The sequence below is a fragment of the Prunus mume genome, linkage group LG6 (genome assembly GCF_029339155.1).
Source record: "Prunus mume cultivar Tortuosa linkage group LG6, ASM2933915v1, whole genome shotgun sequence".
In the NCBI taxonomy this organism is placed as follows: Eukaryota; Viridiplantae; Streptophyta; class Magnoliopsida; order Rosales; family Rosaceae; genus Prunus; species Prunus mume.
The window spans coordinates 8374487-8400714 of record NC_142703.1 but is presented as its reverse complement, the minus strand read 5'-3'; the positions used below and the strand labels follow the sequence as shown (position 1 = coordinate 8400714).

The 26228-nt window shown below is 37.8% G+C and overlaps 6 protein-coding genes across 7 annotated transcripts; 1 reads left to right on the top strand and 5 right to left on the bottom strand.

Moving 5' to 3' along the window:
- Window positions 1-1010: 1010 nt before the first annotated feature.
- Window positions 1011-4330, bottom strand: LOC103334104 (F-box protein At2g27310-like). 2 transcript variants are annotated; one of them, XM_008237040.3, is made up of 3 exons: window positions 4096-4330; window positions 2476-2569; window positions 1011-2273 (listed from the first exon to the last, which is right to left on the bottom strand). In XM_008237040.3, the coding sequence occupies exon 3, from the start codon at window positions 2259-2261 to the stop codon at window positions 1140-1142; it is 1122 nt and encodes a 373-aa protein (XP_008235262.2). In that variant the 5' UTR covers window positions 2262-2273; window positions 2476-2569; window positions 4096-4330; the 3' UTR covers window positions 1011-1139. The 2 variants fall into 2 exon arrangements, with proteins under 2 accessions (XP_008235262.2, XP_008235263.2); XM_008237041.3 differs by having other exon boundaries at window positions 2476-2572; window positions 4096-4235.
- Window positions 4331-6101: 1771 nt separating this feature from the next.
- Window positions 6102-6642, bottom strand: OEP7 (outer envelope membrane protein 7). Its single transcript, XM_008237039.3, has one exon. It carries the CDS (start codon window positions 6521-6523, stop codon window positions 6332-6334), a length of 192 nt encoding a protein of 63 aa, XP_008235261.1. The 5' UTR covers window positions 6524-6642; the 3' UTR covers window positions 6102-6331.
- A 624-nt stretch (window positions 6643-7266) lies between these two features.
- LOC103334102 (small nuclear ribonucleoprotein SmD1a) lies at window positions 7267-9780 on the bottom strand. The gene is made up of 4 exons (XM_008237038.2): window positions 9639-9780; window positions 9456-9532; window positions 7654-7845; window positions 7267-7517 (listed from the first exon to the last, which is right to left on the bottom strand). Exons 1-4 carry the CDS (start codon window positions 9650-9652, stop codon window positions 7456-7458), a joined length of 345 nt encoding a protein of 114 aa, XP_008235260.1. The 5' UTR covers window positions 9653-9780; the 3' UTR covers window positions 7267-7455.
- A 977-nt stretch (window positions 9781-10757) lies between these two features.
- Window positions 10758-16129, top strand: LOC103334101 (uncharacterized). Its single transcript, XM_008237036.2, has 17 exons — window positions 10758-11014; window positions 11188-11293; window positions 11388-11536; window positions 11612-11695; window positions 11773-11835; window positions 11989-12120; window positions 12220-12399; window positions 12676-12795; window positions 12930-12979; window positions 13587-13749; window positions 13850-13987; window positions 14587-14709; window positions 14828-14926; window positions 15023-15112; window positions 15260-15344; window positions 15498-15628; window positions 15743-16129. Exons 1-17 carry the CDS (start codon window positions 11012-11014, stop codon window positions 15884-15886), a joined length of 1860 nt encoding a protein of 619 aa, XP_008235258.2. The 5' UTR covers window positions 10758-11011; the 3' UTR covers window positions 15887-16129.
- A 3309-nt stretch (window positions 16130-19438) lies between these two features.
- On the bottom strand, window positions 19439-21000 carry LOC103334100 (putative aspartic proteinase GIP2). The gene has a single exon (XM_008237035.3). The coding sequence runs from the start codon at window positions 20992-20994 to the stop codon at window positions 19573-19575; it is 1422 nt and encodes a 473-aa protein (XP_008235257.2). The 5' UTR covers window positions 20995-21000; the 3' UTR covers window positions 19439-19572.
- Window positions 21001-23469: 2469 nt separating this feature from the next.
- On the bottom strand, window positions 23470-26029 carry LOC103334099 (Phenazine biosynthesis PhzC/PhzF protein). The gene is made up of 6 exons (XM_008237034.3): window positions 25719-26029; window positions 25428-25628; window positions 24674-24988; window positions 24353-24517; window positions 23931-24014; window positions 23470-23820 (listed from the first exon to the last, which is right to left on the bottom strand). Exons 1-6 carry the CDS (start codon window positions 25746-25748, stop codon window positions 23713-23715), a joined length of 903 nt encoding a protein of 300 aa, XP_008235256.2. The 5' UTR covers window positions 25749-26029; the 3' UTR covers window positions 23470-23712.
- Window positions 26030-26228: the final 199 nt, after the last annotated feature.

Genomic DNA, 26228 nt, shown 5'->3' with positions numbered 1-26228 from the left:
TATTTCATATTGAAGGATCTGAGATGGACAAAATGCCCTCCATCGAATACCACACAAGCAAGCCAAAATCTGAAATTTGTGGTCAACCCAATTAATTTAAGTCGGCAAGTTCATTCCGCAATGTGGGAACACTTGCCTTTTGCTTGACCACCAAAAAATGTAGGCCTTTTAAAAATAAAATAAAAACTCAAAAAAATGTAGGCCTGCATATATATATATATATATATTTATAATTTATGTTCTTTCTAAAAAAATATACTAATTTTACATTCCTTTTTATTAAAAAAAACTTAATTTAATATGAGAAAAAAATTAAATTCGGACATGACAGCCCCCCTATGCATGTGGCGCTGATAAAGAATGAACATTTTATATGGCGAGTCCAAGCCAATGGCATAATCCAAACATGCGTATAGCACCTAAATAATTATTAATTAGTTAAATAGGAAAAATAAATAGCCAACGAAAATACGTGTGGAAAACGAAATGCTGTTGTTCAACAAGGAGGTGTACAAAATTCACATTCACGTCTTCCCAAAGGATCTGGTGTACTTTGAGTCTTTGAACAAAAAATAAAGATCTGGTATAAAAAAAAAATATAATATTATTGTCACACCACTACATGTTATAACATAAATAAATAAAGTGTAACATAACATGACGATATAACATAAATAAATAAAGTGTAACATAACATGACGATATGACGGTTGAACCAATAAATTTCTATCACGGGAATCACAAAATATCAAAATGTTTGAGGGCCAGTGCTGAAATGAGAACAATAACTACGATACTCGAAGTACGAATAGCCCAAATAAGCATTACCCACAAAAGCAAAGCCCAAAAATTTTTGGTTCATTTTTCTTTGAAGCCTGTGTTCAGTTTTCTTGCACAAGCCCATTCTTACTTTTTCTAATTTTTGGGTATGCTCCAAAATGCTGTCTGCAGTATCCTAAACCCAGACAAGATGTCAAGCCAGATGCAGCGGAGGTTTGCTCTCAAATGAATTATAAAAAAGGGCAAGAACCTTAGATTAATTGAAGCAAAATTGAATTTTACATTAGAGAAGAGTACAATCGTGAAATGTTCGTTAGGGCTGTTACAGTTAACAGTGTCAAACCAAAAGAGGCACTTGTTCACAAAACATAGTAACAGAAGCTTACGAATGCAGCAATGCCACTTAAGATGCAAAGTCTATCTAACCTGCTTTCGTTTCTCATCTTCTCCTCTTTTAGCTCGTTCTGTACCTTCGAGTATAAGTGACAAGATTCAAGAACTTCGCTGTAGTTTTTGCTCCGACGGCAGCTCAATGCTTCCTTAAGAATAAGCAAACTGTTTCTTCCATTGACGTGAGAGCCTTCCATGTCTTCCAGCTGCATGCTTAATTCTGTTAACTTAAGAGTTGTCTGTACACCTTCACCCTCAGTATAAATCACTCTGAACTTCATACTAAGGATGCATTCTACTACTTGACATGGAAGGATGTCTCTGGCAGGAAGGATGGATCCAAAGCGAATCACAAAATCCTTGTCTGTTGGCCAATGCCTTTGACCTCCAAGAGGGCACCAGCTAGCAAGATTTGCAGCTTGCTTTATTTTCTTATTTACAACAATCCAACTAAGCCGGAGTCCATCACGAAGCCCCCGCCACAACTTCCCATCTTTCCTTTCTGTCTCCATAGAAGTAATTGGTGGAAGACCATCAGCAACAGAAAGGAAAACCTCACCATCGTTGTCATCGTCTCTATCAGCATAAGTAAGAAGATCAATCCGAAAGGGGCAGTTGTAAAACCAACCATTGAAGCCATTTGCATTTGGAATGCCCCAAAGAACTTTTGAGCAGATTATTTTATCCTTGTACCTGATGTCCACAAGAGAAACAAAATCCGATGGTGAAATACTTTCAAATTCATCCATGTCGCCGTAGTATTCAGCCTCAGTCCATTCCTCAGGGTATTCAAGGTAGTCATTCCATTGATACTCTGAAACTTCCTTGTTTACTATAAGGGGAAAACAATCAGCATAGAACTTTCTGAATCCACCAATGGATAATATTAAACTTTTGACATCCTCCCTATTAGTTGAAGGCCACATAGAAGAGCACACATCTTCCCATAATCTCTCTTCTTTTGAGATGGAACAGAATGCTGCACAAGCACATGCTGCACTAGCCAAAGTCGGTCCATCAAGACGCCTCAATATATCGTAGAAAAGATCTGTGTTCAAAGATGCCATATTCTCAACTGGTGCAACTGACATTGCAGTAGATCTCTGATAATCAGGGAAACAAAGCACATGATAAATCCGATAAGAGCTCTCAAGATAATTACAAATTTTTTTACAAGAAGATAAACACAATATTAAGACAAGTTACACCAACAAAAGTCGTCAAACCAAGGGCCAGAACATTTTACTCTGGAATAATATACACAGAACCAAATGATAAAGTGCTTTACAGAGAGTTTTCACCAACCTTGATTAGGTCAAGTAACTAGGGCTAATCAACACCGGCATGCAAACCAACTCATTACAAGGTTTACGGGTAACCCAGTCTGGTTGTAATTGAACTGCTTCAAAACAAAACAAAAAAAGAATCAGTGGAAAGGAAATAAGGGCAGGAGAAAACAGTAAATGTACCTACAAATTTAAAAACCAAATAAAAGCTTCAAGCAGAAACTTTATAACCAAGAAATTCCTTTCAAAGATAAGAAGTGTCCTATGAAACCTAATCCAAACCATTAGTCTCTTCCCTAGACTGAACAAAGATTTAGAAAACAAAACAAAGTGAAATGACAACCATTATCAAATTGTCCTTTTACCCAAAAGACCACTATAGATACACGAGAGGAGGAAGAAAGACAACTTAAATCACTGTTGAAACCAATAACGGAAACAGTATGGGAAAGAGTTTATTAGTAGTTAGTGCCTAAATTGGCAAAGTGCAAGTGGTTCCAATAAAACTTTTAACACAGAGAGTACTTGCTGATTGGATTATCACAATTTAGGTGCCTTTCATAATGTTTGAAAAGGACAGGATGTGTGTATTATTAACAAAATTAAACCAGAGGAAGAATTTCAAATTCGCGAAATCTCTCTATGGTACTACATCTCACCAATGCCTCTAAAGATGCAAGTATGCATTCACTAACTTGGCAAGAACATTTCTGTTTTTTAGTTTTTAACAAATCCACAACGCATAATACAAGCAAGTATCAAGATCATATAATTTGATTTGTCCTGTTAGACACAATGACAGGCTTCAGAATTTGGTAACACTAAATACAAATTCAAAAGCATCGAGGCCTCTGTAAAAAAAAGAAAAAAAAAAGAAAACAGAGCAATGAAAATTAAAAATACAAATTTATAAATAAACCCAATCCTAGACATGTATTTATAAAAAAACCCAAGCACTATTTAAACATAGAAACACACCCAAAATCAACCCCAAAGTCAACTTTTTGGGTGTGTTTATAAATGGGTTTTAAGTGTGTATAATAGATAACCATACACTTTATTTGATCACAGCCTCCGAAACATGAGACATGTACTTCATTCTATAATTGAATTCTAAACGTAGTAATGGATCAAATAGTACAAATAAGAAAGACCAAATTCAATTGTAAAAGTAATAATGGATCAAATAGTACAAATAGTAAAGACCAAATTCAATTAAAAGGTGGAATAATTAAGGGGGGGAAAAACAGCTTTGTCCTTCCCCAACTTCTGACAAGTAAAACATGTTATGGGCAAATTCCCTTTCCTGTTCGTTCAAAGATGACAATTGTCTCTTCAAACAAAGAAAATAAGATTCCAATATGATACATGGCAAAAGAGAAAACTGCAAACGCTACTTAAGAAAACACACAACAAGCTAGAGAGAAATGAGAAAATAAGATTGAGATGGGCACCAAACTCGAGTGATAAAAGGGCTAAATGCTTAATAAATACATAAAGACACCAAATTACAAACTCACCCAAATCAAAATGACAAACACGAACCAAATTCCCACATAAACACAAACCAGAAACGAAGGCTTTGCATAATCAGCATGAAGAAACTGAGAAAATAAGAATTGGGTTTGGTGTTGCTAACCTCATTGATGATAACCCATGAGCTCGCATGAACACAAAACAAAGAAGCTTCAACACAACACAAGGGCAGGCTTTGACCTTTTTGAGATTTCCAATGAGAGAAGCATGAAGCTAAAAAGAACCCAGATGGCAAAAGACGAAGGCAAATCCGATAATATCTTGTTAATCGAAGCGACAGGTTCCCGGGTCACTTTCCATTTGTATTTTGGGAAGGTTACTGGGTCACTGTGTTCCTTTACTTTATGTTTGACACGAAACGAAACTACAAGATATGGGATTTTGGCTCTCTCTCTCTCTCTCTCTCTCTCTCTCTCTCTCCCCTATTATGCGATCCAGTCCACTTCCACTAACCGGCCAAGTTTTGCCACCTCATCGCATAAATTTATTGGACCAACCATACCTTCATTTATACCTACTCCTAACCTCTGTGTGTTGAATTGCTTTTTATATTTTTTATAATAAGAAATTGTTAAAATATCATATCATGAAAGTTGGAGCCACTGAAGCACGAGTGAGTTAGAAAGAGTGTCGCCCCCTTGCACCTAAATTCGATTCCCTTCTCGTAATCTTTATCAATTTATTAAAGGTATTCCCAAACATAAAATAAAAAAATGCCTTAACTAGTTAAACCTTATAGCATTAGGTGGTAACGCCCCACAGCTAGATAGATGGGAAGGAATATGTTATTAAATAAATACACATAGGTTAGGTTAATGTGAATAATATTATTTTTTCGGTTCAAACATATAGGATGATGTAACTCGCATACCCTATAACTCGAATTTAGGTGACTAATTACTTTCATAAATAGGTTGATTAATTGGTGAGATCTGAGTTGTAATGACGTTGAATTTAGAAGTCACTAGAAATGAAAAGATAAGGACCAATGAGCAGAGTGGACATAATCGAGGTGAAGAAAATTGTGTAAAAAGTGGGAGTTGAAAATTGAAATTGGCATGAAAGGTAGAGGTCGCATGCAAGCTCACCAACAATTGGTGGGGTCGAAGGCTGTAGGCTCACCACGTGGATACAAGTGAATAGTAAATAGGAGAGCTGGTGGAGATTGGATAAGGACATGGCAAGGGTTTGACTGAGACTGAGGGAGCATGCTCCCATCCTATCACCACCATTATGGTTGCGCGGCGCTCAACTCAATTTCTCCTTCAGCTTTCTTTCAAGGCATTTGGTGATTGTGTAACGGATGCGCTTTGTAGTCGTGGGTACACTACAACCTGGTGCTCCTTCGTCCTCGTGTCCTAATGTCTACCAGATTGGGAGTGGAACGGGGATCATGGTCATGGAGATGTGGCTTCTCAAGATTTCTAGGTTTTAATTCCTTTGGTTATTAGCGGAATAACGAGAGTTGTTATTAGCACTCGAATAAAAGCAACTTCTTAGGTCACATTTAGCGAGTAGGATTGAATTATTTAAATTAAAATGAGCAACAGATTCTGACTATTTATTAAGTGTGCTAAAACTGAACTTATTAAATTGGACAACAGTAAGTCTTATAAGTCCTACCTAAGGGATGAGACTCATAAGGACTAATTTAGACTCAATTTCGGTCCAATCCAAACCGATTAGACAAGTAGAATTCTATAGTGAGGGTCTTATCTAAGATGAGACAATATCTTTTAACCATTGGATCAAATTGGTTAGTTGAATCGAACGATATCTCATCCAAGGGCCTTATTGGACAAATCATTGTTGACCCACAAAAGAAAGGCCGGCTCCAGTTTTTAATGGGCTTAATGAATAGAATAGTAGGTGACATGACATCGGCCTGGACCATCTCTTCCAAGAACGCGGCCAATAGTCATAAATAACAGGCTAAGACCCCAACCAACATACACAAATCAAGTGAGCCCAAAAAACCCAAAACCAGGGGGTTTCTAGAACAATCTAGATCTCCTCTTGTTTTCGTATGAGGATTCATGCTCTGCAATTGCATCAACCAAATCTGTAATCTAAAATCCAATAATCCTCTAATTCCAAAGGTTTTCAGGGTTGAACTCAATAGAAAGACAAAATAGTTTTCATAAGAGCATAGAGAGATCACAAATTTCACTAGCCAGTAATGTCCTCCATTGCAACAATCACACAATAAGAAAGTTGTTGAAATTTAATTCATTAAAGAACCTACAATTTCAAAACCCCATTGTTGTTATTGCCTATTGGTGTAGTAGATAGTAGATAGCCTAGTGTTTCCGAGTCTGCTACCTTAAAGAGTTGAAGGCTCATTCATCAGCAGCGGTCTCAGCAGCCTTGACGACGTCGTCTTCATCGGGGTCGCGAGCAGGGTCAGACTTGTCCATGGCGGCACGAGCCTTGTCAAGCCAGGGCTTGAAAGCCATCTCTATGGCCAGCCATCCAACTGCTAGGGCTCCGAACACCACCATCGCTTGCTGCGTAGCCGTCGGCTTCCCCATCTCTTTTTCTACCTTCCTTCCTTTGCTTTCTTCTACTTGACAAAGTTTGACGAATTTCAAAATTCTCAAAAAATTCTCGATTCTCTACGCGTCTTGCCTTTCCTTCGAGGTGCAGCGTTATATATGCTGTGGTTTGTTTGGGTTTGGGTTTACGTCCCGTCACCGTCTGGGTTTGGACCCTGTTTGGACCAACCCGCTCTCTCTACGCGTTAGTTTGTATTGTAATTTGTATTTGTATCCAACTCAAGTTTTTGTGTCTGTACAATCATGCCCAACTAGCCTTTTTGCTCAATTTACGCAAATCCCTTCATTAACAGAATTTTTCTATGTATCACAAACCTATCTTAAAACCAAAAACAAAAAACAAAAAATGTAAAACATCTTAAAATAAGAACTGCGCCTGCTCGCAAGTTTCATCCACCTTTCGATAGATAGAGATAGGATATCAACATATTACTATGAAGTCTCATGAAAAAGATTCATCAGGTTGACATGTGACAATGTCTGTAAAGGTGGTTTAAGATCTAAAAGCTAAGCAACAACTGATCCTGTCTCATGCAAACTTCAATCAAGTTCCGATACAATGAAGAACAATACGGCATAGCGGCAACCCCTTGTCGAGATCCAAGCTATTAGCCACCTATATCACCTAATAAGAGATGCAACTTTCAAAAGCATCAACAAGAATAGGGAGCGCTAATTTTGGTGCCTCAACACCCAAAATGAAAATGGAGAACTGTATATGAGATGTCAAAAGCATATCGATTACCAACTTCTTAATAACATTTTGGGAGTTTCACTGGGGATAGACAACGAATAAAAGTGCAATACCGAAACTCATTTAATGTCTCCAAGATCACCAACAAGTTCTTCCTACAACAAAGGTGTTTACATAACCACGTGCCACAAAAATTATAACCCGTGCGACATCTTTAACGGCCGCGCCCACGTCCCCGACCACGACCGCGCCCACGTCCACGGCCCACGGGTCTCCCTGAAATTGAAAAAACAAAGACGGGAAATAATGAGTAGAAGATTTATGACAGTGACCTGCGAGATAGCACTGGGTAAATCAAGAAAAATAGGTATGATTTAAAAAAGATAATTATATCTAATACAAGTTGCAGTACCTGCAGTTGGCTTCTTGGGCTTGACCCTAGGTGTCTCTTCAACTAGCAAAGTCTCAAGATTCAAACTATCTGGGAGGATATAGTATCGAATATTGTTTCCCCTCACGCTGAGATGATCCAGAGTCACTGGGTTCTTCCCCTTCAGCGTAAGTTTCACTGTCTTCAAATGTGTATTCATACTGATATCCACACCTGTACAAGAAGTTACCAGTCAGACAGAACAGCTACTTTTCTCCCCTATCAAGTTAGTTGGACACAAGGCACATCAAAGTGTGCAACAAAATCAAGATTTAATCTATTATCTATGTAATAAGTTAAAAGTAAAACAAATCATAGACTCTTCCTTTCTCTCCACAAGGCAATCCAGTCACAAAAAGCTGAAGCTTCTTCAACCATTACTGGATACTATTACATAATACACAAGAATCTCCTTTGGAGAGTATTAATAAAAAATTAGCTGTTCTACAGAAACATTTATGTTAGTGATGCATGTAAAGCAGGGTCAAATCTTTCATTGAGTCATTAGAAACAAACAAATTGTAAACCAAAATTTTTGAAGAAAACAAGCGTTAAACATATGAACAAATCATTTTCTCATAAAATCTTGTGTAATATTTGGAACACTAGGTTTACCAGTAAAGAAACCACCATAAGATTTTTTTGTCTTTTACTAGAGGATCAAACTAAAAAGCATCTTCTTCCCATTCCAAAATAAGGACTCGAAAGTTCTGCTGATGCTCTGTAGCCCATGTGTAGTTAAGGAATTGATTATCATACATAGAAGTAATCAAGGGGCTCAAGCAAATTATGTGCTGAAAAATGATATCCATGGTTTACAGATAAACCACAACGCTATCCCAACCCTTGAAAATCCAATGTTGAGCAAATTCATAAGCTCTGACTCTGGGTCAACACTTTGAAAGGAAAACAGAGGCATCTCAAAGTATACAACATTTGTTAAGACGCATGTTTGTTCACATCATAAAAGGATCAGAATTTCCAAGGAAATTCCCTCTACAAAGAAATCAAAATGATACAGCTGCCAGAAACTGAGCATCTATGCTGTAATCGAAATCATTAACAAGTCTCTTAAACAAGCCTGACCTCACATAGATGTCATGAGCCCAATACCATAAGTAAGGAAACTATTCAAATCTTCCAGTATTCTAGATACTTAGACATATCCTGGTTCGCAAGTAATCTATGCACGTGGTTCGCAAATAATCTATGCACGTAAAAAGAAATTATAACTACTGAGCAATCTATGATGACAGAGCATATGTAATGTACATAACAAACTTATAACAAGCCATTACAAGTCCTAAAACTTTGTCAATTGCATCTTAGTAGACTCTAAACTTGGGTGGTATCCATGCTCTGCTGATGCTTCTACATGGTCAATTTATACGAATTGGCAGAGCCGGATGAGTGAAAACTTAGTTCTATAAACCCCCCGAGGGAAACAACACTCCAATCTGAAACTGTGGGAAGAGCTGAACGTCCTAAGACAACCCATGGAGATGCCCCACAAAGAGAAACCAACAACATAATTACTCCATTTTTCACTAAATTCATCTTATGCAGTATAACTGATAAGAATCTAACATTAAATTTAAGGTAAGACCCACTTCTGCTATAAACACAATAATCACATTCTACGCTACACAAAAACTAGTATAAGTTGCTTTTTAAGTTAAAATAGGGTAACACAAACCTAGGGTTTAATTAAACCCTATTATGTAAAAACTTCACTGTTCATATCATTTTAGAAAGAAAGGAGTAAGAGGGGAACACAGAAATACCTGTAATGGTGCCGTTGACAACGGTGCCGTTCTTGAGCTCGATCGACACTGTCTCGTTGTTCAACTTCATCAAGAACCTGCATATTTTCAATTTCCATTTTTACTTCTGTACCAGCAGAAAATTTGCATCGCTGTTAACTGAGGAAGAAGAAGAATTAGAGGAAGAGAGAGAGGAAGACTAACCTGACGAGCTTCATTGTTGATAGAGACGACAGCTAGGGCTTAGGGTTTTGAAGCGTAACCAAAAACGAAGCGGGAGAATGGGGGATCTTGTCTGTGCCGCACAGAATGAAATTAACTTTAGGGCTCGGGCTGGTGAGGAGGTCTCTTAGTAAACGACGGCAAAATTACTTAAACGCCCTTCCTGCATCCTACCGGCGTAGTAGAATACGTTGTCGTTTTATGACCTGCCGACTCACCATACCGCGAGCTGGGCTTAAATGGAATCGCACACAAAATATTCATGTGTAAGTCTCTAATCTTTAATCAGCCCATTAAGGTTAAGCCCAAGACATTTTGAGGTGAACAAAACTAGTAATAAAATCCTTCATGGTTATAGTTAATATTGTTACTAATCTCCATCCAAATCAAAAATTTCTATCATATTACCCTTCAATTCGACCAATGTGTGTGTCATTTACATGGGTAAAAGTTCCTCGTAAGCATGATTTAGAGTCAAAGGAGCTTTAATAGCTAAATATGATACTTTTTAATCCTTACACATGACAATGACACGTATACACACAAAATTTAACTACTTTTTATTGAATGTTGGATTTGAACTAAAATTTGCAACTATTTAACGACAACTGTATTATTAAAGTTGTTTTTCACTACATAAGTAACATTGACATATGAGACCCACACATGATACTATTTTTCACCTTTAGTATCTCAAAGAAAGATGGTTTTGTTTTTATTTTTTGCCACCTTAATTATACTACAATACGGATTAGAGGATCTTAATTTATGGGGGCGTATGAATGAAAGAAGACAACTCTAGCAACTCAAACATGACACAATTCCTTCTTGGCTAACTAGTTGCTTTGTGGACACCAAATCCTCCCCTTCCCCAAATTTAGAAATGCAATTTACCACTTCACCATTTTCCCAAACATCATATATGACAGTTTTAGTATCCGTCTCAAACCTTTATGCTTAATCAATTGGTAGAAGCAAAGTTTATGAATTTTTTTGAAAGTAGTTATACTACAATGACTATTATTGAATTTTTGGTATTGGTCTATTCGAAGATGCCATTGATTTTTGTTTAATTGGTAACAAAGGAGAAAAAAAAAGCAGAAATTAGAGAAGTTGGGTGGGGCGGGGGACAGGACAGGGCCGGTGTAGAAAGCAAACAACTAAACATAGTCGCTGGCGGTTCCTTAAGATATATAAACGAAGCGTTTTCATTGAACCGTTAGTTTGTTTGTTGGCTCTCTCTCTCTCTCTCTCAACTTGTCTAATGTCTCTCTGAAGTCAGTCTGATCCATCCAAACCTAAAACCCTAGACTCTCTGAGTCTCATCGATTCAGCAGATTGAAGAATCCAAGTCAATGGTACATACATAGATCCATATCACTCCTATCCTATGCTTATCTTTAAAATCTCAATCCAAAAAATTAAATATATATTTATTTATTTATTCAAAACATAATTGGGATTTTGTTAACTATGTCATTTTGATTTTTTAACTGTTGCCTTTGTTGGGTGGTGCTTAATTCCTTATTAGGATGGAGAAGAAAGAAGCTTGGGCTTGAAAAGAAAGAACCCATATCAGGATTCTGGGTTTCAAAGTAGGAACCATCAAGCTTTTGATAGACACATGCTTCCTGAAGGTAGGTAATGCTAACACTGATTATTAGTCTAGTTGGTGATTAGAAATCAATCATATTTGATTACAAGCTAATGGGTTTGTTCTTGTGCTATTAGGTTGGGTGGGTTGCCCCGCATATGGTGAAGAAATAAGTTGTATAATTCCTTCAAAAGTACCGCTTGGTGAGTCTTTCAAGGATCATATTCGTGGTGAAACATACACTCCAAAGCAAGTCATTCATCAACAAAGACTTCTAGGAAGAGAAGTAATTCCTTTTTTCATAAAGTACTATACTTTATATTGTATGATGTTGTTATGCTGACTGATTTTCATTTTCCAGCTTGGTTTAGTGATTGATTTAACAAACACTACTCGTTACTATCCCGTTTCGGATTGGACAAAAGAAGGCATTCGTCATGTTAAGGCAAGTGTGTTTGTGTTCTGTTCCTAGTTAGTGAGGTTTATATTTTTTACTTATGTCCTCTAATTTGTCTGCGCCAGATACAATGCAGAGGAAGGGATTCCGTACCTGATAATGTAGCTGTAGATAAATTTATCTATGAGGTAAACTGTCTCTATGCTAATTTTATGAAAAATTCACTTGACCCATTAGAAAGTTGAATGCTTTTTTCTTCTCTGGAATTCATGTCGCATCATTGTTTGGTGATGAGTTTATAAAAAGTATAAATATGTCGCTGATTTTGTGATTTTTAATAGGTATCACAATTTTTCTCCCATAGAGCTGACCCAACGGAGTGTATACTTGTCCACTGTACACATGGGCATAACCGCACCGGTTTCATGATTGTTCATTTTCTTGTGCGTAACGAATCAATTTCTGTTACCGAGGTAAGTAATTAGTTCTGTTGTAGTCATTTTGGTTCTGATTGAATCTATTCCATTATCCAAGAAACATTCATCACTTTTTTTGGACTGACCATTCTGCAGGCAATAAATAAATTTGCCAAGGCACGGCATCCAGGAATATATAAACAGGACTATATTGATGAACTTTACATGTTTTATCATGAAAGAAAGCCGGAATCAGTTGTTTGCCCTCAAACTCCAGAGTGGAAGAGATGTTCCGATCTTGATGACAAGGCTGGAGCTGTGATGTATCAGGACAATGTATGTATTGTTTGAAATTAGTTAATCCTGTTTAATGTCTGCTCAGCAGTACCTTTTTTCTTGTTTAAGTACCTAACTGGATGCCGAACGTGTTTGGCCGTCAAACCACTTCCCAGTTGAAATGCTTATATGCGAGGTCATGTGTTTGGAAACCGTCCTTGTGATATCCATTTTTTTTAATGACGAAATTCAAATTGCACCTTTGCCTTTGGTTTGATCGTTACTGAAAGTGGATTTTTCCTCTTCATCTAACTTTTCTTCTTTTGAATGCATTAGGAAAATCATGTGAGAAATGAAGCAATGACAATTGATGATGTTTTGGGTGAACCAATACCTTTTGACCAGCAAAAAACAATGCGAGAAGCCTGTTATCATGCACTCAAGTTGGGTGTAGGGGTAGGCACTCAAATCCAGTGCTTTGAGTTATGCTTTGTATATTAAGATGTAATGTCAATATTTTATTACTTCTCCTTTTTCATGATGTTGCTGTCATTATATTCTGATTAATTTATTTCTGGCTATGTCCTCAGGGTAGAGGGAATTTACAATTTCCAGGGTCGCATCCTGTTTCGCTCAACAGGTTTGATTTAACAATATCCATATCAATGACAATTATGTACTTCTACTGGTTTGGACACAGTTTTTTTAAGCATTATAAACTGATGGTGGCCTTTTCAGATCAGTAATGTATTAAAATGGACTAAATATACAATTGGATACTTTCAGTTTGTAATTAGGAAGTTCCTTAATGAATTTTCATCAAATTCTTTTTCAATGAGTGGACATCCAGTTTTCCTTTGCGTATTATAAATTCAGTTGTTCTAATTTTGGCATATAACTTTGCTAAGCTGTTTCCACATGCTTTGGTTTTGTTGTGAATAATACCTTAAATGAAATGGGTGGAAGTATTTTTTGCTGATACAGCTTATGTTGCTTCATCCTTCAAAGTGAACAAGGCCAACCATTTTTATGAGTAATTCCAAGATTTTACTTCTTAGGTGGTTCAGGCTAGAGTCTGATTGTTTCAGAAGATATTTGCCTGATATTGGTTTCCTTTTGTCCAAATAAATAAATAAAAGGGTTGTTATTCATTAATATTATTTAAGGCATACTATCATCATATTTAAAGGTACTTGGTTTATGGTTCATACAACACTAAAGTTTGCATATCATTATGTTCTCTGTAGGGACAACCAACAATTATTAAGGCAACGCTATTACTACGCCACATGGAAAGCTGATGGAACACGTTATATGATGCTAATTACTTGGGACGGCTGTTACTTGATTGATAGGAAATTTTGTTTCCGAAGGGTCCAGATGCGTTTTCCTTGCAAATTCTCAAATAAGGTGTGTATGTGCTTACGGTTTTGAGTTTTGACACATGGAACTCGCATAGTTTGATGTGAAGTATTTCAATAGATGACTCTTTTGTAATCATTTTTTGAAGGTTATACCTGAGAAGACTCACCACTTCACATTACTTGATGGAGAGATGATAATTGACACTGACCCAAATACTCATAAGCAAGAGAGAAGATACCTCATTTATGACGTCATGGCAATCAACCAACTCTCTCTCACAGAGGTTAGATATATGATAATGTCATGGGAATATATCTTGATAGTTCCCGTTCCCCCTCCACCCCCTCCTTTTTTTTTTGGATGGTTTATTTTCCAATCTCCGTGTTGCTGGCAGCCTCTTGCATTGGACTGGCCTTTTTATGGTGTAGTTTCCAATAGCAGTAGTAGGCTTTACATAAATTTGCTGCTTGTGTATTAAAATAGATTTCTTCTTGTTCTGTGTGTGAGCATACTGAGCAGGTTTATAGGTTCTAAACTGAGGTTTTGAATGTTGGTCGTTCATATCCTTTCTGTGACACCATAGCTCCAAACATTTGATCCAAGGGTTACCTATTGACGCTTGTTATTAAGCCAATTTTTCTAAGGGTGGAGAAACATTATGGAGCAGATTTTTCTGCTTCAAATGCTAGTCACATATGCATATTCCCTCTCCCTAAGATGGACTATCCTCATGTTTTGTCAAGTATAATGTTTTCTGCTTAGGTTTCCTTCTTTTGACCCCCACTTTTGATATCACAGCATGTCATCTTTTATTAGACTTATAATGAATTTGTTATAAAATACTTCTATTTATTAATAAGTTGATATCTAAAAATGGTCCAGTTGCCATTCCATGAACGGTGGAAAATGCTTGAAAAAGAAGTGATTGAGCCTCGAAATATGGAACGTGATACTCTTTCCAAGAGTCCAGAGCCTTATTACAGATATGACTTGGAACCATTCAGTGTATGTATCTCGACAATCGAAGATTACACTAAATGTTTTGATTCCTTTTAACCATTAATGTTTCTAGTTGCATATTCCGTCATGGTTGGTGTTTTACTTTGTTATAGATGTTCATCAGGTGAGGAGGAAGGGTTTTTGGTTACTGTCTACTGTTACGAAACTTTTGAGGAAATTCATTCCTGGGCTTTCACACGCATCTGATGGTCTGATATTCCAGGTGATTAAGATTTTGGAGCCCTTCACAGTGAGCAAGTTCATTATGTGGTTATATTGTCCTATACTTCATTATGTGCTGATGATCCGTCTTTTTCAGGGCTGGGATGATCCATATGTACCCCGCACACATGAAGGTCTTTTGAAGTGGAAATTTCCTGAAATGAATTCAGTTGATTTTCTCTTTGAGGTTGTATGATTTCTTTTCTTTTCAGACTGTAACACGTCCTAATTTTAATTTAGTTTCATTTGCTGCAAATTGTAGTGTTCTGTTCAACTCTCTTCTCTGTTTACTTATACCATGATGATAACCTAAAAATAGTTTCTGTGTTGACAGTTAGGAGTTGATGGTCGGGAACTACTTTTTCTGAATGAGCGTGGAAAGAAGAAGCTAATGGGAGGCTATCGGGTGGTTTTTAAAGGTCGCATTTTGATACTTATGTATTTGTTTCATATTTACCATCATATTTATGTTGACAAATTATGATCAAGAATTTGTAGGCACCTGATTGTGTTGATTTAATTTTAACTTAGCTCGGAATCTAATACCGTGATATTATGAAATCCACCTGCAGATGAGCTCGACCCTGCTCTTTGTTCAGGGAAAATTATTGAGTGCTCCTGGGATGCGGAGGGAAATGTATGGGTGTGCATGCGGACTAGGCCAGACAAATCAACCCCAAATGAGTTCAATACCTATAAGAAGGTATTTTTTATATCCTGTACCAGTTAACGTTCTTGTTTTTTTCCTTCCTCTTTTCTCTAAAACGTGTGTTTGTTTTGGAGTAATTAATGAAGCTGTGTTTCTCATCTGAAACAGGTAATGCGAAGCATAAAGGATAATATCACGGAGGAAGTTTTGTTGAAGGAGATAGATCAGATTGTCCGGCTACCCATGTATGCTGACCGGATACGGAACGATATTAAGGCCCACGAGCACAATTCTTCTTCCCGGCGCCGGTGATTGTGGTACTCAAATAAGCATATTTCCAATTAGAGGTCACAAGAAATGGGGATAGCAAATTCAGTGTAACCTTCCCCAATGATGTAGTTTATGTTATGTTTTTGTCATATCAGGTCAGGGATCCCACTATCGATTTGTATCATTATCAGCAAAAGGATCATAGTTTTTTCCTTGCTATGGATCCCATGGTGTATATTAGCAACGTCTTAATCCAATTAATTAATTCATTCATTGGTTATTCTCGATCATTGGGCCGTTTTATCGTTTTAGTTTGTACGGCATTTTTGTAATAACACCAAATCATCTTTTGTTTTTGTTTTTTATTTTGAGAAAAACAAACAACGGTAAATCCATGCCCCATTAGGAAAGACTCTCCTTATATATATATATATATATATATATATATATATATCCTGCACTGTCTAGACCACTATGCGTGCTTTGCAAAGCTTTTCAAGGATCCTTTAAGAAGAGTAGCTACGGCTTTGTGTTGTTTCATTAGAAATAAAAAAAATCTCTCACAAACACAATGGTGAAAAAGTCAGAAAAACCGAGAGAAGGTGAGGAGCAGTCCAAAAATTTGACGAAGCCAATGTCGTTTCCATCCAAGTCTTCGATCAACAAAAAGAGGAAATCAAAGTCGACGGAGAAGAACGATGAGGGTTATGTCGATGATGATATTTTTGTTGATCTTGAGGATTTAATGCCAGACTTGTTCAAGTCTTTGGAGCATGAGCAGGTTGCCAGTAATTGCACCTCTACAGTAATCGATCCAATTCCCCAGTCAGGCAATAATTATGATTTTTTCACTCTAGCAGATATTGAAAATATGTTTGAGGATGATTTGAGCAACATTAATGTTGATGATAATAATGGCCCCTCCATCAACAATGTTGACGCGGCGGTGACGGCGCATGTGACCGGAGTTGAGGAACATGAGACGACAAGCTTTGAGGCAAATGACAACTTTGTTATTGATTATTTAATGGATATGTTGGATAATTGCGACGACAGTGAGGGTGGCAAAAATTACGATGGTGACGATGGCAGCGAAGATGATGACGACGATGGCAGCGAAGATGATGACAACGATGATGATGATGATAGCGGCAAAGATGACAACATCGGATACGATAGTGACGATGGTAGCGACGACGACGATGGCGGCAGTCCTCTATTGCCAAGCTGCGATGTTGATCAATTATTTGAACAATATATTGTTTTCGCTTAATTAAAGTATTGTGTTCAATTTCTATATATGAAAAAAATAAAATAAAATTAGAATTCTCTTTTATCTTTTTAGTGATCCAATTTCAAATGAAATTTGTTATCTTATTGTTGATTTCAACATTTAAAGAAATTTCGACAGATAGTATGAATCAAAATTTTGGTTAATTTTTTTTATTCTTAATTAAATTGGCTATTAATTAATTCTTCAGGAAAAGAAACTTTTGACTATCAATTAAACATTCACGTGGTTCTTGATAATAGACATATCTTACTAATTTGGTGCTTATGATTCAATCCAATGCATCCAAATCAATATATACAATTTAATTTTGATTAATGAATTGGGTTCTTAAGTTCTTAAACAAATATTATTGGATTGATTTTTAAATTTCAAAACCGACTATGACGAATTAACTTGTGAGAATTCAATCTAATTAATTTGTTTTTCCCATAATTAAAGAAAAAAAGAAAAAGGAAAGAACCACAGCCGGCTTAAGCAATTAATGAAGCAATAACCGCAATTAACAAGAACGGGCAACACTAGTACTTTCCTACTTGAGAGGGACACTCAAACTTGGTGACGTGGACTAAAGACAAAAGCTAGTGACGTTGTATTCCAGATTTCTTTCCTTTCTGGAGCTCAAGAAATCAATATTTTATTTGCTCTGTTTCCTGAAGACGACGAAGCTTTGCTCCGTACATCATATTGACCCACTTCCATCAGGAAAATCAAAGACGGAATTTGTTTTCCAAGATTCACCAGAGAAACCCAAGTTCTCTAGCTTCCTATATATTTGTTGCAAGCTTTTCCTTCTCAATTAACTTCTCTTCCTACTAGCCAATATTGTGTGTTGTCCGCCAACCTCTCTGTGTGTGTGTTTTTCTTCTTCTTCTGGTTCTTGAATGGCGGATTCAATGGCCAGAAAAGGTGAGGACCGCAAACGCAAACGGTGTGAAAGTAGTCCGTCGACAGAAGAGACTTCAGCAATGCCGAGCGCGAAGAGGCATGCGACACTGCACAGGAAAGCAGAGAGGCTTGAAGAACTCCATGCTAAGGTTTGCATTGTTTGTTACAATCCGAATGGTGGCAATTTTTCGTTGTGGCCAGAGGACCCGGCCAAGGCCAGAGAAATCATCACGGAGTTCCGAGAACGTAAGAAAACCAGATCGTCGTCAGGTGGAAGAAAGAAAGAGGTCAGGATTTCGGATTTGTTGGGAAGAAACTTGAAAAAGAAGCGGAAAGGAAAAAAGAAGGGTTTTGATGAGAAAGAGAACCTGAAGCTTGGTAAGATTATAGAGGCTTTGAAGACCAATATACAAACTTTGGAAGAGAATATTAATTCTTCTTTCGAGGGAAGAAAAACAAAAACTATTCAGCCATATATATGTGGTGAAGAGAGCACGGCAGCATTGTTGGAACCAAAGAGTTGTAATTTCAACGACGACGGCCCAACTTTGCCGATATCCGGAGGTAATTTTTACGACGATAATATCGAATTTCGTTATGGATTTGACACGAATGGTATTTGTGGTAATGCTAATTTGGAGCCTGGTTACAATAATGGAGACTTTGGATTAGTTAAGCCGGAGAATTTTGGTGGGGTTGATACTTATAATTATAACTCTGCTCCATTGGGGTCTTATTCTTCTGCAACCTCAAGCTGCTGGGTCGACATGCTGCAAGGAAGAAACACATCAATGATATCTCCACTTAATGAGGCATGGTTGTGGCCTCCTCAGCCTTTGCAATCTCAGATGATCAATGATCACAACAACCATACAAATATGCCTAACTTGTTTTGATCCCCCCCTGACACCGTCTTAATTTTAAGTTTCTAGCTTAATTTCAGTTTATTAATTAATTGTAACATGAGAAGCTTTTTCCTATTATTAACTCCATGTTTAGAAAGATTATCCATAATTTCAGTTTTTTTTTTTTCTACACCTTGTCAATGTTTTAGCTTGGGGATCAATGATCATGAGTATTTACTATATACGATGCATATTCTAATTCGTTTATTGTTGGTCGTTTAATTCCCTTTTCAATGCAAAGAACCCACTACTGTAGTGGTTTGGAAACAATTTCTCTACCAGGAAAGCTCATGGGATTCAAGTTCTAGCATTAATTTATAATAATAACTTCCCTCTCAATAGGAAAGCTCTTAAAAAAAAAACCATTTTCAATAAATTAGGATAATTTAGATTATAGTTTAAACATTAAAGAAACACATCACATTATTTTTTTGGATATTGTCATTATGTCTTCACAAAAATACCTTTTAATTTATAACAAAAATTCAAAAAATTATTAAGCACACCAAATTTCTGATAAAACTCAGACGCCAAATTTGAAATTATAGAAGGTTGCGGTAACATCCTATTGGCCACTTATTAACACTGAATTATTCAATATATGAAGTGTATATAATAAGATCATCATTTAATTAAGTTGATAATTAATTGGTGGAGGTGAAGTTGAAGTTGGAGCATGTGGTTTGTCTAAACAGAAGCGAGGAGCTGAAGCCCAGCCTCGACGTGGCCAAATCGAATTGCAGCAGATTGTTCTCCAACTGGTACCCTCCGATCACAACCGAAGTCCTTGGGCTCTCACCGCCATTCACAACGGCAAGGCACAGAACGTCGTCGTTCACCTGCACCATCGAGTTGGCCCCGAACACCCTCCAGAAAGTGCTCTCGTTCTGCAGCACAAGGTCAATGCTCGGCACGGCCGGCCCCACACGTGTGCTCAGCACGTTGTCCCGGCTGAAACACACCTCGAAGGGGCCTACAGAGGACACTCTGGTAATGTTCATGGATTTACACTCGCTGATAAAAGCCTCGGTTACGGCTTTGAAAATGGAGGCCTCGAGGACCGTGTAGGGGTTGACGGTGCTGATCTTGGTCCCACCCACGCCGTCGCGGTTGATCGACAGCAGTGTCGTGTTGACAGCGACGGATTTCTCGTTGACCTTGATGGAGTTGACTTTGATGAAGTATTCCGACGAGGCTTCCCCTTGGGAGAAGGCGGAGGCCGTGCTGACTGGATTTATGAAGAGCGGGGTGTAGATTAATGACTCTGAAACGTCGACGTTTGGGAGCATGACGTACGGGCCGTCGCCGAAGAACACGACGCCGTTTGATGACACGGAGGAAGACAAACAGATGGCGAATTTCCTGTCGAAGCTGAAGGCGGATGCGAATTGGGAAGGGAGAGATATTCTGGTGCGGCCGAGACCAGCCATCCCCGATACACCCGCGGCGAGGCCTTCTAATAGGAACGTTGGCGCGCAAGTGAAGAGGAACTGCGAAACGCTGACGTTTCGGCCGGGGTTGAACCCGTTGGTTGATGGGACCGAGACGACGTCGTACGCGAGTTCACCGCCTGTGGCCGTGCGCGTGACGGTGTTGTCGGGGGTGAGGCCGCAAGTGTTGTTGTTGCAGCCAGGTTTCGGGGACGAGAAGCAATCGCCGCAGCCGCTGGCTCGTGCGAGTGAGCATTGAGCTGAGCGGCAACGAGCTGGGCGGTACGTGGAGGACACGTAGTTTTGTTCGCAGTCGACCCATAAGAACTGGCCACCTAGATCAAGGACGAGGTTTATGGGCACGAGAGGGGTCCTTTGGGTAATACGTGTGGTGTATTGGAGGGTAGAAGCGTCTTTTGAGACTGGGATGACGAGGGCTTTGGGCCTGAAAGATTGCTGGGCCAAAACGGGAGAGGCATTGAAGAAGAGGAGGAGAAGGGTAGAGATAGAGAAGAAGAGGCAATATTGAGTAAAGGAAGCCATGGTTATGGTTGGATGGTTGAGTTGAGGGAAAGGTCTATTTATAGTTGTTGAGGTGGGCATAAATAAACGTGGCTGTGTATGCATATATGTCATGGGGGTGTTGAATTAATAACAAAGAAACAGTTTTATGTATGTATGAATGCTGAAAATGAGACTGGTCCCTAAATGTAGATATACATATGCGAGGAGGATAAGGCACCGACAGCCTTAATGTCAGTGTTTGCTGCGTGGTTTCTATGCATCTAGTAGTTCAATCAAGGAGGTAAGCTGTCCTTGTGAGTTTCGTCGACATTAATTGACTTCTAATACATCACATCATCACTCGTCTATGTGATTGATTTTTGAATCCAAATGGGAGATTATCACTTTTAACATTGAGAAAAGAAATACTCGGAGAAGATTGCATATTTTTGAGAAGTGATTTGTTCGGAGTAGTCTCAAAAGACATAAGTGAATGAATTATCATGTATCTTGATGGTTGAACGAAGTAATCTCAATCGTTTAAATCATATATATCTTATAATTTTTGACTGGTATGGATCTTCAAACAAGTTAAGAGTATAGAGGGATGCTTGCTTGCATTGCCAAGAATTGTTCTTCCATATCCAACTTAATTTTTAATTATTAAGGAATTCTATTGTTGTAGCTGACTTTGAAATGATGAATAATTAATTTATTGACTGGTTTTTTAAATTATAGAATCAGATACGTATATACTTCATTTTCGATCTAATTGTGTTGCAAAGATAACTTTTTTTTATAGACGAAAGAAAAGAAAAAGATTAACAAAGTCAGTGCATATCTTTGTGTTGACCGCTGAAAGTGAAAGTCAAAAGATGTAACCTTCTGGATATTGTAAGTAAATTGTAAAAGGATCAAAGAGGTTATAATACAATTGACCTTGATCATCATAAGAATTACAGCATTCATAGGGCTAAGGTGGACTGGGACAAGGCGTTGTAATTTGTACCAGACCTTTTGCCAGCAGCAATCTATCTGAAAACACAAGAAAGCTTTCGTACGCACCAAATTCACCTTCTTATGGATGCTATTTCAAGTTTTAACATATGTTATTAACCAAGTTTGATGCAACGTTGGGCGGATGATAAGGTACCTGTTTTCATAGCTGAAATTGCACCTGAAAATCTTCGAGGAAGACTAACTGCTATAAACCAGGTAAACATGTAATCAGAAATGCAATCCTTGAAGCTAACTGGCAACAATCTTTATACCTATATGGCTTTTGATTTGATCATAACTAACTTTGCCTTTTGCTTATTTTATAGTTAATGATCGTTACTAGAGTGTCTGTCTCCTTCATCATTGGGGTAGTAGTAAGTTGGAGGGCTTTAGCAACAATCGGTGAATTTCTTAGACAACTTGTGTTTTTAATTAGAATATCCACGTGAGGAAAGTTCCCGACTCTGCTGGGCTGAGCGCTTGGTGAGAAGTCCAGAAATCCTTCACAGTCAAAACATCAAACACTTGAAAAAAAGAGAGAACATTTAGTGCAATTAATAGTTACCAAAGGAATTGGGGCTGTTCAGCAGTGACAGAGAAGGTGGGCGCAGAGGAGAGCTTGATTCTTTGGAGCTGTTGAGCTGTTGTGGCGGCGGTGGACATGTATAGCCGACCGGCTATACTCGTTAAATATATATATATTTATTTCGAGAGTATAGCCGCTCGGCCATACTAGTTAAATAAAAAAATTATTTAAATTGTCACGCCGTGCGGCTAGACTCTATAAATGTAATTTTATTATTTCAGGAGTATAGCCGTGCGGCTAGACTCTATAAAAATAATTTTTTTATTTCAGGCTTATAGCCGAACGGCTATACTATGTAAATATATTTTTTATTTCAGGAGTATCGCCAGTCGGCTATAAGCTGTAAATATATTTTTTTATTGCAGGCATACAGCCGCGCGACTGTCCTCTACATTTTTTACTTACTACGATACAGTTGCATGGTAATCTCTTCTCCCCTTTGTAACCCAAAAAACGAGGTACTGGTATATTTCTCTCTTCTTTCAAATTGCAAAGAGTCAAGTCTGGAAGCAGTTGATTTCTTCTTGTAAGCTCTTTTTGTGCTCTGTTTCTTTTGTGGATGGTGGGGCCAACCCAAGGTCTTCCGTTGTGATCGGAAGGCATCAGATGGAGGATAGTATTCTGATCTATGAACTAAAAAAGATATACATATATTTTTTCAAAAGAAGCTTGTACCCTGAAATTTGGACAGAAATCTCCTCAGCTTCTCTTGACACTTGTGGCATTCTACGTTTATTTTCGTAATGTCTGGCTGCAATGATATATAGATAGTTGAAGGAGACTAAGGGTAATAATGGAAACAAATTACAAGAGCTAAATGAATGAGAAAAGTACCTGAGAACAGTCAGCATGGGCCATTGAAATTAGCCCTGGAATTGAAATTAGCCCTGAGAACAGTCAGCATGGGCCATTGATTGAGTGTATTAATTAATGATTTTCAAACATGCAGACAGCTTTTAAGTTGAAGGCAAATATTTGAACACATGTTTTGCAGAATCTCAAAAATTCACGTGGACAAAATATTTGCATAAAGAGGGAAGGATTTGAATCCCATCAAATGGCTAAAATCCAGTCAGAAGATTTGTTTGCTTTGAATTACCATATTTAACCTTTCAAGATGCCAAGATGGAGAATTCAGAATGCTGGTTCACAATAATCAAAACAAATAGCTCGAATATTAATATTTATTCAAATGTAATGGGGGGGTTTTGTTTTGTCTTCCACCAGTTGAGTCATTTACTTCAAATTTTTGTACTTGGCAAACTTCAAACTAAGACAGTTCCTTCCATGACAGTAACAGCTTTCCCTCGCAGCAGCACCCTTTGATTCTGCTCATCTAGATGCATGCTTACTGCTCCGCCTCGACGGGATGCCTGAAAGTAAACTATAATGTATCAAACATACGAGGAGAACAAGTAAAGCTATGATAAGATCACAGACACAGAGAGAGAGAGAGAGAGAGAGAGAGAGAGAGAAAGAGTACCGCATATGCAAAAACATCAGACTTCCCCAGTTTTTTGCACCAGTATGATGCTAAGGCACAATGTGCGCTCCCACAAACAGGATCCTGAAAGATATAAACAAGTATCACTAAGTAACACTATTCAGCCTTGTATCAATTTTAGTTAATAAGTCGGATATATTCCAGTTATTCCTTGAGTTCAGTATAACTGAAAACTGACATAAACCAAACAACAAAAGACACACGAAAAGGTTCCAAGCAGGTTATTCAAATGGTTTAAATCCACCTTAGCAGAAAAAGAAAAAGGAGGTGGGATTATAAATCCAGATACATAATCTTCACATTTAGCATAGCAAAGCTGAAAGAAATATGCAACAAACATGGGTTCCCAATATCAGGCACTTGAAAGAAACTTAATCAGAAAATAAATTAAAGCTGCTTACCTCACCAATCCCATATCTGGGGCAGAAGAATCTACTGTAAAAATCATATTCAGACTCTGGAGGAGCAATCCCTGTTACAATCACTCCCCTAGACCCTGGACATTTTTGGATTGCATCAAACTTTGGCTGTAAATCTACAACAGCTTTTGCTGATGGAAGCACAACCTGAAAATTGAAACAAGTCCTCATTTAAGAGTACATCTAGACTCCATAGATAAGCCAAAAAATAAAGGCCTAATCCATCAAAAACAAAAAGTAAGAAGATTATATCAATGGTAAGCATAATATATAGAGATTTTCTGGAAGGGTTGCAGGATTTACAAGCAGATCGTCGGTGACATGTGTCTTCCTTATATCAATCATAGAAGCACCATCCAAGGCCTCAGAGATCAATGAAACCTCACTAGAGTTGAATTCATAAGATGGGGCGGCAGGAAGATTCAGTTCAATGAAATAGGAGTTTTGTGCTTCACCATTTTGAATATTATTTGCACCATTGGCTGTCTTAACATCTGGAACCTTTTTAGCCGTTAGGATTCCAGATAATGTAGCAAACTCAATAAAGTTGGAATTTATCAAACCAGACTCAAAGAGAGTGTATGCGGCCGCTAATGTTGCATGACCACAAAGCTCAACCTGCAAAAGGGTATCAATTTTCCAAGCTTGATTTACTTTCTAAGATATCAAATTTGCCAAAAGTAGTGCCTAGTATGCATACTCTACTTTATGCATCAGTGACAAAATCAAGACATCAAATTATCAAATACCAGTTAAGCACATCAAATCCAGGGAAACTGGAGTTAAACAAGTTTACCTTTTTAAATAAACCCATACGCTAAAAGGCTAAAAGGAACCATCTTTTTTACTGAATTCATGATCGTTAAAGATTTTGATACACTCAAATCTTTTCCCTGAATTTCACACTTCAATTCAACCTTGTTATTAAGAACTAAAAACAAACAAAACTATAAAGATCGATCCTTTTTCTTTTTTTTTTAATGAACAGGGGGTATAAAGATCTATCCTTTTGATTTTGTGAAATCAAACACTAATTGAACAGAAGGTGAGCTAAGACCTCATTGGAAGGCGTGAACCATCTGAGACCAAACCTAGGAGCTGAAGTAGGCGTGGAATCGGTGACCCGAGTCAGATAACAAGACTGGGATAGATTGAACTCGGAGGCCACGGCCTGCAACCACTGGTCGTCTTTATCTTCTTCTAACCAGCAAACCGCTGCCGGGTTTCCCTTGAAAGCTGATTCAGTGAAGGCATCCACCTGCACACAACACATCAATTTCAACACTCAAATTCTTAACAATCTGCTTGAGCGCAACGCATTACATACAGAAGAGAGATATTTGAGTACCACGGAGTATTTCACTGGTTTCTTCGCCATGGAAGATTGAAATTTGATTATGCAGCAGAATACAGCAGAAGCAAAGAGAGTCACTCAACTCAACAACATCGCGATCCGCCGGCGGCTGGTCTAAATGTCAGTGTATTTTTTTTTCGTTTCGAGTTGGGTCCACTTGATTTCCCGACCACCTAACCATCACCTACTACGATTGTGGGGCCAGAACGTATCCAGGTCTTTGTCCCTTGCCCAAGCCTAGACATAATTTATCAAACATATTGCATCATCATATTTGGAGGAGTCGGTGTGGTTTGTGACTGTTTCTCTTCTAGCAATAATTTTTCATAAGAAATTCAAAAGTATTGACAGCACTTCTTTAGAAAGCGTTTTTGCGACCCAGAAGCACTTTTAAACTTTTTTTAAAAGTGTCACAAAGTGTTTTTTTTCCTTCAAAACCACTCGTTCTAATAAAAGTGTTGCTATTTTCATTTTTAATCTTTCCTGTTTTTTGATTTTATAATA

Excerpts from the sequence above, each read along its gene's own strand:
- LOC103334104 (XM_008237040.3), bottom strand. The coding sequence starts at position 2,261 with ATGTCAGTTGCACCAGTTGAGAATATGGCATCTTTGAACACAGATCTT.
- LOC103334100 (XM_008237035.3), bottom strand. The coding sequence starts at position 20,994 with ATGACATATATGCATACACAGCCACGTTTATTTATGCCCACCTCAACA.
- LOC103334102 (XM_008237038.2), bottom strand. Across the intron at positions 7,846-9,455 it reads TGTCAACGGCACCATTACAG|GTGTGGATATCAGTATGAAT; the intron begins GTATTTCTGTGT and ends CTTCTTGTACAG. Across the intron at positions 7,518-7,653 it reads GCCCAAGAAGCCAACTGCAG|GGAGACCCGTGGGCCGTGGA; the intron begins GTACTGCAACTT and ends TTTCAATTTCAG.
- LOC103334099 (XM_008237034.3), bottom strand. The coding sequence starts at position 25,748 with ATGGCGAAGAAACCAGTGAAATACTCCGTG. Across the intron at positions 24,989-25,427 it reads GGTTCACGCCTTCCAATGAG|GTTGAGCTTTGTGGTCATGC; the intron begins GTCTTAGCTCAC and ends ACCCTTTTGCAG. Across the intron at positions 23,821-23,930 it reads CTGATGTTTTTGCATATGCG|GCATCCCGTCGAGGCGGAGC; the intron begins GTACTCTTTCTC and ends GTTTACTTTCAG.
- OEP7 (XM_008237039.3), bottom strand. The coding sequence starts at position 6,523 with ATGGGGAAGCCGACGGCTACGCAGCAAGCGATGGTGGTGTTCGGAGCC.
- LOC103334101 (XM_008237036.2), top strand. Across the intron at positions 12,400-12,675 it reads CTGTGATGTATCAGGACAAT|GAAAATCATGTGAGAAATGA; the intron begins GTATGTATTGTT and ends TGAATGCATTAG. Across the intron at positions 15,345-15,497 it reads CTATCGGGTGGTTTTTAAAG|ATGAGCTCGACCCTGCTCTT; the intron begins GTCGCATTTTGA and ends ATCCACCTGCAG.